Source organism: Carya illinoinensis, chromosome 14 (assembly GCF_018687715.1).
Source record: "Carya illinoinensis cultivar Pawnee chromosome 14, C.illinoinensisPawnee_v1, whole genome shotgun sequence".
In the NCBI taxonomy this organism is placed as follows: Eukaryota; Viridiplantae; Streptophyta; class Magnoliopsida; order Fagales; family Juglandaceae; genus Carya; species Carya illinoinensis.
This window is the reverse complement of record NC_056765.1, coordinates 24760264-24770848: the sequence shown is the minus strand read 5'-3', so window position 1 is coordinate 24770848 and position 10585 is coordinate 24760264. Positions and strand designations below refer to the sequence as shown.

The window sequence follows — 10585 nt, the reverse complement described above, 5'->3', positions numbered from 1 at the left end:
TAATTTCACTAAAAAGTGGCAACTTTGCTCATGAGTTTATGCTAAATCTCGAAATTCTTCTTGTTGATTATTTTTTTGAACGTTAGCACTTTAATATTCGAACGTTAGATGTTAATTTATATTTTTGAAATTGACTATAATATATATTTGTTTATATATATATAAGCGGGGCCCCCATCCCTGTTAGAGGGGCTAGATGCATGGCGGGAGCATCACTTTTTAATATTAAAGTTGTATAAGCTAATATTAAAGAAAATTGAGAATATAAATTAAAAAATAATACACATGTTAAATAATATTGTCCATTATATATATTGACAATAAAAAATCAAATATGATTAATTTTTGCAAAAAACACTCATAACTGCTGGTTTACAAATGATCGAAACTCCTCAGTCAATGTTTCAATCTTATTGTTTAGGACATCTACATGATGGGCAAGCTATGCGATAGTCTGATCTATATGCGCAATCTGTCGATCGAATTGTTTGTCTATATGCGCCTTCATATCTACCATCACTACATCAACCCAAGCCAGTTACACATCCCTTGCAAATGCACCCGTCGGCTGTTGACCACTACTCACATATAGGGGACCGACACCGGCCCCAGACTCGATTGGAGGAATAAGATTTGATCATATAGGACCAGAATGACGCCGATCATTCCCCCTTCCCAATTCAATGCTTTGATGGTGTGTGGTCATGTCAATGGGGCTCATCTAGTCTATCATCATCTCTTCTGCCTAGAGTCGCACTCCCCGGGCCAGTAATAGCCGACTGATGATGACTTCGTACGAGAGGTTGTTTGTTGAGACAATAGCCACCTCGTAATTGATCCTGTCAAATATAACAAGTGGCAAGTCAATGGGCTCTCCACGGGCCAAATGAATCAGAAACTGTGCGCAAGCCTGACTGGATGTGATCTTACGCGCCACAGGGTCTATATTTGTTGCAACAAAAAGTTGCAACATGTAGAAGAAAGGCAGCAGCTGACTCTGGTTGAATGAGTTCGGCCTCTCGAGCTTCATGCGGTCTTTGCCACTGAGGATGTAGAAATCCTAATCTTGCTCATCATCACCAGCCTCAGAAGTAGTATCCTCGACCTCGGACCTATCGACATCATGACCGGCCATAGAGTTAGTAGGGTCCGTAGATGAGGTAGAAGTGCCTACATCTACCTTAGATGTGCCTGGAGTAGATGTAGCTATTGTGTCACCAGTGTGATACCCCATATTTACGTGTATTTTTATAGAATGATTATTTAATTTAATTTAAATATTGGCTCTCTTGTTTTAAATTTAATGTGTTTCTCGCTGGATTTATTTTATGATTTTTAAGTTGTGAGATTTGAATAATGTATTTTCTTGATATTAGTAATTATTTTACATTTAAATTACTCTCTAATTTGAATTGTTTTATTGTTGAGTTTTAACTATTTTATTTTATTAATATTGAGTTGTAGTGTTTTTATTTGGCTTTTATTTATTTTATTGTGCTCTTTATTTTAAATTAGTTTATTGTTGGATTTTATTATTTTATTCTACTAAATCATTGCGTTTAAATTATTTGATTTAAATTTTCGTTGTAAAATCTATTTCGTCAGGGCTTTTCCTCAGTTCCACCGTTGTGCGCCATTGTAACACCCAGGTCTAGCACTCAATCGCTTTCTAAAGATTTTGGGTTTATATGGGTGAAAGGCCCACTTGAGAATAATGAATATCTTTTGAATGGACTTTGGGCCCAAATTTTTGTTTGGCAGATACCGACTTTATTTTTATTGGGCTTGCTAATTAAGTTAAAATCTTTAAATATTTTTGGTTTGAGATTGTTAATTTTTTTCATGGGTCAAAGAAATTAGCGGGACAATTTGGATTATTTTTATAAGTTATTTTGAAATCCAAAACTCAAAGAAAAAGAGTTGAAACCTTCTACATTTAATATCCAAGCCCATGAGATCTTGTTTAATACTCCACGTTTTTGCAATGCTCGTCCGTTTGTCGTGCATGCACGCTTCAATCATGTCCGTTTTACACAGCTTGCATTTGCTCGTCTCTCTTTTCCCTCACTCTCTAGCGTTTTGTTTTCAATCCTCTATTTATAATTTCTCTTGCACGTCAACAGCTTTTCATGCCTGAAAGACCCCTAGTTGCCGTTTCAGTTTTCTCCTTCCCCTCTCGGTTCCTCACTGTTGCCGTCGCACCTTCTCCTTGACTCCACACCGTCTGAAACAAGCCTCCAATCTCGTGTCAATGTTAGTGCCCAGCCACTAGTGCATCATGGGAAGACCGTTGCTTAGAGCCCCTGTTTTCATGCACCAAATCAGAACATTTTGTTCCTTCTAGCATCTACCCTCCTTTTGCGAACACACGACAGTCACTTGTGAGTAGGAATGACCAACACATGCACCTCTGTTTTGCTGCCCAAAAACAGAGCTTTTTGACTCAAAACCCACTGCCCTGAAGCCGCTGCCCTGCCGGTCGCTGCAACTGCAAACGACGCCTCTGACAATAGTGGATGCCAGAGGACAAGCTCCCACCTTCGAATGCTACCTTGGGTGACCCCAGTCTGTAGCTCCCTGTCATACTCGGTGTGTAGGTCCTCTCTCACGTCATTCTCTCTCTCTCTCTCTCTCTCTCTCTCTCTCTCTCTGTGTGTTCAGTTTTCTTGATCATCACGTTCTCTCTCTTAATATGGATCCCAAAGTTTTTTTATTATATAATATTAGGCTTCTTAATATGAAATCCAAAGTGAGAATACAAGAAAAAACTTTTAAGGTTGGTGATCTATATGGAAAATAGTTGAGAGGTTATATTGTCTAGACTTCATTGAGTAAGAAAATACTTATTTAAGATCTCTTTTATACTATTATATGCTTAATATGACATGAAAATATTTAGAGTTTACATGAAATTTAATAAACTAACTTATATATTAGAATGAAAGATAACATTTTAAAAGATCATTTGATAGCTTCTACGAAACACATAAATTCTAAATATTTTATTACAAAAATAATAATGAATGAATATTATTTCATAAAAAATTATCGTCAAAAATCTGAAACATATATTAAGACGTATTTTTATAATTTTATTTCTATGTATCTATGGAAAATTATCGAGATCTAATTTTATATATAGTTAATTTTTTTTTTTGAATCTTAATGTGCCTGACACTAGAAAATCTGGCACCCTCAGAAAAATTGCTGGTTCTGCTACTGGTAGCCACTCTTCTTTTGTCTATTTGGATGTCAGTGGAGCTATTGTTAATTTTGAGATTGGAGGCAAAATCATTATGCTGATCAAAACTCTGTTAGTGAGTATCAAATCTGTTATTTAATTTTGAATAGAAAAAACATTTTGGATGATTGTAAAAGCGACTACCTTGCTCTGCTTTTGTTTTTAATGGTTGGTCTCCATGTGACACTTTTTTTCACTTGTTAATTTGCAGACACGTGACAAGGCAAAACTTCAGTGCAGACGAACAGTCATTTTTTATGATTTCAATGTCAATTTACACTAGAGTTGAGATGAGAATCTGAGATATTAGCCAATAACAACGACGTTTGGCTTTATGTTGAAACTGTTTGTGTTGTAACTGTTCTTTTTTTTTTTTCATGATCCGTTGGATTTAAGTCATTTGCTTGTTCGGATTGCATTTTGCACATAAATGAGTTAGAGTTCAGGGGGTTTGAATTTCCACCAAGAATCCACTTGATTTAGAAATTCAATTATTGTAATTTCAATCCCCTCAAGTTCTGCTCTGAATTGTAAAGTTTCACGTGAGACATAAAAAGTGAATTATACAATATCTATCATAATAAACGAAGATTATAAGACCCACTTCCCGTGTCTTATAATCAAAGACTCGGAATGGAAAATTCAAAAGGCAAAAAGACATCCTTCCTGAAAATCAAGGCTGGGAGAAGAAAATTTTATAACAAACATCATTTTCACATTGCCAACATCAATCTATCAATGGATGGAAATTTTAGATAAAGAAAAAGAAAAAAATTATATGTGGACGATCCTTCCTTTATAAAAGACGATATGGAAAAAGAAACTCTACATTTAAGGGGCTATTTGTATGTAATTGAACATATGTTTATAGGACTGTTCATCCGGATTCCAACCCGAAAATTCGGATTTACCCAAACCAGAACTCGGATTTTAAATCTGGGCCGAAATTCGGACCGGATTCATCCGGGCCAAACACGGGCCGAAATCCAGATGAATCCGGGTTTTTAAAAACCCGGATTCTGGGTTCCAAGTCGAAACCGGGTTTTAAAAAAAAAAAAATGCTTCGGCTGAAAACATCAATTGCATCTTCTTTTACTTTTCCGATCTCCATCGTTCAAATCTCAATCCTCTGACTTTTCTGCGAATCCAAAAAAAAATTCATATTCATAACAAATTCGCTTGATATTCACTAAAGTTTAGCCAAATGTGAAGCTTAGCTTCACACGACCTTCACGCGACCTACACCATCACCATTGCTTTTGGTCGACATTGTCCTTGGATGGAATGAAAAAAGGGAGGAGGAAGGGATGGCAGGGAATGGTCGGTGATGGGTTTTGAGGCGTTGTGGAATTGAAGGAAACTGAGGAAATTTGCTCCCCCTCTCTGTCGCAAATCACTGTACTGTGAGTTATGTCAGTCGTCTTGCTTAATCAATGAACAGACGGTGAGATGAGTTGAAATCTACTGGGATAATATGATATATGTTCGGTTTTATGTTTGGATACATAAGCACACTCATCTCACTTATGTTTCATCTGAGTGCCCAAACGAGTCCAAGTCACAGCCAGTACCATTACTCACGAATTGATCATGTTAAATCTCAAAATGTTTCCTCCTGATTTTTTTTCTTTTTTTCTTTTTTGGTATCTTTCTGGGAAAGGTGCATTATCATTTTCTAAACAAACTGGAGTACAGGTCAGTGATTGCCCACAAAAGTTAGGTTTGAGTAATTATTTTAATGATTTCTGCTCAATCATTGTCATTCAAAGATAACAAAAACAAGACTCACAACCGAACAAAAAGCCGCCCAGATGACAAAATGAAGCCAAGCATGCAAGCACCACAACCAAAGATGACAATAGTATTTTAATGGGTCCACAAGTGTTAAAGGCTTTGATCAATGATCACCATTTCAAGGGCATGGAGTTGCGGTATTCACCAAAGTTGGCCACTTTAATATTCAAATTAAAAGGCATCCAAAGCTGTCATCCTCAATTGTCAAATATGTTAGAAGAAATAAAGCAAAGATACAAATAAAATAGTCCAATATTAAACAGCATCTGGGATAAGTCCATCAGCAGCACTTAAAATACCATCACTGCAGTAGGCTGTCTCCTCTATTCTCATTGCTAAAGCTTGAAACCAGATTTTTCCCTCTGCTATTTGCAATCTCACCTTCCTTCATTTGTTTTCTTCCATTTCAAAGAACAAAACATGGCCGAACTGGGAGTAGCAGTTCTCTCTCCCTTCCTTCAAATATTATTTGATAAAATGACATCTGGCGAGTTTGTTGATTTTCTAAGGGGGCGAAAACTAAACGATGGGCTCTTGAACAAGTTGAAAACAATATTGCTGTCTGTTGAAGTTATGCTTGAAGATGCTGAGAACAAACAAGTTATGAATCCAAGCGTGAAAAAGTGGCTTGATGAGCTGAAACATGCCGTCTATGATGCAGAGGACGTTTTAGATGAGTTTGCTACTAAAGCCATACAATCTAGGTTGGATGCAGAATTTGGAACCACTACAAGTAAGGTACGAAATAGCATCTCTACATCTCTTTTTTTCAATAAGATAGAAGTAAGCATAAAAGAGGTACTTGAGAGATTAGAAAATCTGGCAAGTCAACATATTGTCATGGGTCTCACACAAGGCACCGTTCGAGGGAAACCATATGAAAGATTGCCCACCACTTCTTTGGTAGAAGAAACAGAAATTTATGGAAGAAATAATGATAAGGAGCAAATAATTAATCAGTTACTCTCAATCACAGATGATGCCAGTGACAATAAGGTGGGTGTGATTGCCATAGTCGGCATGGGGGGAATGGGCAAGACCACCCTTGCTCAAGTTGTATACAATGACAAGGACGTCCGTGAGCATTTTAACCTTACAACATGGGTTTGTGTTTCAGAGGAATTTGACCCTTTTAGAGTAACCAAAACAATTCTAGATGCTGTAACTTCGTCCACCAGTAATATTGAAGATCTAAATCAGCTTCAACTTCAACTGAAGGAGAAATTGAATGGAAAGAAATTCCTATTCGTTTTGGATGATGTTTGGAATAAGAATTATAACGATTGGGAGATATTAAGCAGCCCCTTTAAATTTGGGGCACAAGGAAGTAGGATTATCGTAACAACGCGCGATGATGAGGTTGCATCAGTCATGCGCGCTTTTGCAACTCATCCTGTCAAGAAGTTACCAGAGCAGGACTGTTGGTCACTGTTTGCAAGACATGCATTTCATGATGCTAACTCCAGTGCACATTTAGAGTTGCAAGAATTAGGTCAAAAGATTGTTAAAAAATGTCAAGGTCTACCTTTAGCAATCAAGGCAATTGGGGGCCTATTACGGTTTAAGGTAGATGTTCGTGAATGGGAGAAGGTGTTATGTAGCGAGTTATGGGAATTGTCAAGTCACGAAACAAACAATATTCTTCCTGCTCTAAGATTAAGTTACAGATATCTCCCATCATATTTGAGACCGTGTTTTGCTTACTGTTCAATATTTCCAAAAGACCATGCTTTCAAGAAAGAGCAATTAATTTTATTATGGATGGCAGAAGGTTTCTTGCATGCAACGGAAAATAGAACAATGGAACAAATTGGTGATGATTACTTCGGCACTCTTCTATCAAGATCATTTTTCCAAAGATCAAATGAAGACGAATCACGTTTTGTAATGCATGACCTCATTAATGATTTGGCAAACTTTGTATCAGGTGAATTTACCTGTAGGTTGGAAGTTGATCATGATCGTTCTCACAAAATTTCCGACAAGACCAGGCATTTTTCCTACGTCAGAAGTCAATTTGAAACCTACAGTAGGTTCGAGGCTCTTAATGAGTTTAAGCTGTTGCGTACTTACATAGCATTGGAGTCGTCACGAATGTTCATACCTCATTACTTATCCAAAAAAGTCCCCCGTGATTTATTGCCAATGTTAAGAACTTTGCGTGTGCTTTCTCTGTCTCACTACCGGTATATGACTGAGTTGCCTGCGTCCATTGGAAAATTGAAACACTTGCGCTATCTGGATGTTTCTGATACACGACTTACAAGGTTGCCTGATTGCTTATGTAAGTTGTGTAATTTACAGACATTAAATTTATCTGGTTGTATAAATCTTATTGCACTGCCAAGAGATATGGAAAAGCTCATCGGTTTACGTCATCTTGATATTACTGGAACTGTTATCAAGGAGATGCCGGAAAATCTAGGTAAACTCAAATGTCTCCAGACGTTGACCAAGTTTATCATCAGTCAACGCAGTGGATGTTGCATTGGAGAGTTGGGGAAGCTTGCAAATCTTTGGGGAACACTTTCTATATTGGAACTCCAAAATGTAAAATCTCCAATTGTTGCCCTGGCTGCTAACTTGAGGGATAAGAAGAACCTTGAGGAGTTGACATTGGAATGGAATGCTACTGCCAAAACTTCTGGAAGTGAAGGAACTATACTTGAGAGTCTTCAGCCCCATACAAATTTGAAAAGCCTCACAATTCAACACTACCGTGGTGAAAATTTTCCAAATTGGATAGCAAATCAATCATTCTCTAAGATAACATCTCTTCACCTGAAAAATTGTGAATATTGTCGGAGCTTGCCACCAGTTTGGCAGATACCTTCCTTGCAAACCCTATCTATCATTGGGTTTGACCGAATTATTACGGTAGGTCCAGAGTTTTATGGCACTGGTTCTTCATCACCATTTGAAGCCTTGAAAGTTCTAAGGTTCGAGAATATGTTGAACTGGGAGAAGTGGTGTCCTTTTCGTGTTGAAAATGAAGGTGCAGCTTTTCCTCATCTTGGCGAGCTTTGTATTATCAACTGTCCAAAGCTTACAGGAAGTTTGCCGGTTCACCTTCCTTCTTTGGCCAAAATTGTAATTTCAGAATGTCACCAGCTGGTGGCTGAGAGACTGTTGAGCTCCAATAGTTGTCTTCAAGAGTTAGAGATCTGTGATTGTTCCTCACTTTTGTCTCTTCCCACGGGTGGTCTACCCTCTACATTAAAACAACTTGTGTTGAGGAATTGTTGGAAGTTTGAGGTCGCAGCACACATAGACCATTCATTCCTTGAAGAGTTGTGCTTATATTGTTGTGATTCTCTGGAGTACTTTCCATTAGATGTAATCCCAAATGTTAAGAGAATCAGAATCAAGGAGTGTAGAAATTTTAAATCACTTGCAGTTCTAGAACAAAGTGAACATGATCTAGTAGCCTTGTCGTCAATTGAAATTGTCGATTGTCCAAAATTCGGATCTTTTCCAGAAGGAGGATTGCGAGGCCCCAATCTTACAAGCTGTTTACTTGTCGGTGGGTGTCTGAGGTCACTTCCAGAAAAGATGCATACACTCCTTTCGTCTCTTACGGTTTTGGTAATATCAAATTGCCAAGAGATCGAGTCTTTTCCTGAAGGGGGCTTGCCTTCCAACCTTGAGACACTTCACATCAGAAATTGTGAAAAACTTGCTGCCAATCGGATGGGATGGGGTTTGCAAAATTGTTCTTCCCTTGCATTCTTTGTTTTCGAGAGCAAATCAGAAAATGTTGTGTCTTTTCCAGAGGCAAGTTTGCTTCCCGCAAGTCTGACCAATCTTCATATCATTGGTTTTCCAAATTTGAAATCGTTGGACAAGAATGGGATTCAATATCTCACCTCTCTTAAGTTCTTACGCATCAGTGACTGTCCTAAGCTGAAGAGCATGTCAGAAGAGGGGCTGCCCCCCTCGATTTCTTTTCTTTTAATTAGAAACTGCCCTTTATTGAACAAACAGTGGCAAAAGAGAAAAGGAAAAGAATGGCGCAAGATTGCTCACGTCCCCTACAAACTTCTTGACCTAGATATAATGGACTGAACCAAAGAGTCTAGCAAAACATTTGTCAATCTCAGTTATAATATCAACTTTCTACACGAGTGAGGTATGTGTTCATTTCAACCAGCTAATTCTATAGCCTGTGAAATTTAGAATTCTGATGACTGTTTTTATAACACTCTGTTCTATATATACAGCTCATTCGGAAGCTCGAAAATGGTACAAAAATCCTGTTGGGGTGTTTCGGAGGTCTAATTACTTGTTCATTCTCCCCCTATCCTCATATAGTCATTTACTTTTTCATATTTTTCCCTCTTTTGTCCGTCCATTCTTTGTATGCACAACCTACATTGGCGAATGTAGTAACATTAATGGTTTCAATGTAGTAATTTTTATTCATTTCTTTTGGTGCTAAGTCAAATCTAAATAACTCAAGTAGTGGCTGAGAAGAAACAATTAATTTTGGTTCCAAATCGACGGTTGTCACCTTTTATCGTCAGAGGGACCAGAGTATGAATGTTAAGATTTCGATAACTGAGAGACAAGGGACTACTTTGTTCTGTTTCTCATTGTACTGACAGTAGCGAAGTGAGTGGATATGTGCCTGTGGTATATGTATGAAATCTCAAGATCCAAAAGGGGATGACCTTTTTGTTTCACTTGTTGCTTTGCAGAAACTGGGTCGGCAGGCACACCTCTTTAGAGCTAACCGAGGGCGACTGCACTTGAAATGCCCATAACTTTGAAGACACGAGACATGATCAATATGAGCAGGAGAAGTAAATTGGCAGTTGAAATCACCAACAATGGAAAGCAAGAAAGGATCAATGGATCAGTTCGCCAAATTTGAAATCGTTGTACAAGAATGGACTTTCAATACCTCACCTCTACTGATTTCTTAGAGATCTATAACTGCCCTATGCTGAAGAGCATTTCAGAAGGGGGGCTGCCCCCCTCAAATCTCTGTTCTTAATTTGCAAGGTATTTGGGTTGCTTGTCAGGCAGTGGCATGAACCTTTTATTGTGGATCAGTAGGAGCATTTCTTTTCCTATATATTATTTTAGTAAATGTGAATCAGTGTTTTCACAACCCATATCAGAGCACATCTTTGATTTAATGTCTACAGAATTCAAACCTTAAAGTCTTATCAAGAACACTTCGTAATCCAAAACCAAATAAATCTCATAAAAATCATTCCTTAATGTTTGCAAGATCTACAATCTCATATTTGACCAACTCATACTGAAGCCTGCAGAATTTAAACCTTGGCGTTTGATAAAAATTTATATGCTAAAATTCACAGAATCTAAAACCTTGAATTTTATCATCCTTAAAGTCTGAAGCATCTAATACTTCAAATGTAATACACATAATTTCTTATAGTCTACAAAGTCTAAAACCTCAATTTGTACAACCTCAATTCCTTAAACTTTGTAAAAAATCTACAACTTCATATTTGACCAACTCTATACTAAAGTGTGCAAAATCTAAAACCTGACGTTCGATCAAACTTATGTACATATTCA

At 37.5% G+C, this 10585-nt stretch overlaps 1 protein-coding gene across 5 annotated transcripts; it reads left to right on the top strand.

Annotated features, from left to right (window-relative positions):
* Nucleotides 1-5272: 5272 nt before the first annotated feature.
* Nucleotides 5273-10148, top strand: LOC122295148 (putative disease resistance protein At3g14460). 5 transcript variants are annotated; one of them, XM_043104214.1, is made up of 3 exons: nucleotides 5273-5773; nucleotides 6012-9164; nucleotides 9256-10148. In XM_043104214.1, exon 2 carries the CDS (start codon nucleotides 6056-6058, stop codon nucleotides 9098-9100), a length of 3045 nt encoding a protein of 1014 aa, XP_042960148.1. In that variant the 5' UTR covers nucleotides 5273-5773; nucleotides 6012-6055; the 3' UTR covers nucleotides 9101-9164; nucleotides 9256-10148. The 5 variants fall into 5 exon arrangements, with proteins under 5 accessions (XP_042960148.1, XP_042960145.1, XP_042960146.1 ...); XM_043104211.1 differs by having other exon boundaries at nucleotides 5276-9164; nucleotides 9256-9307; nucleotides 9733-10148; XM_043104212.1 differs by having other exon boundaries at nucleotides 5276-9164; nucleotides 9256-9646; nucleotides 9733-10148.
* The last annotated feature ends 437 nt before the right edge of the window (nucleotides 10149-10585 follow it).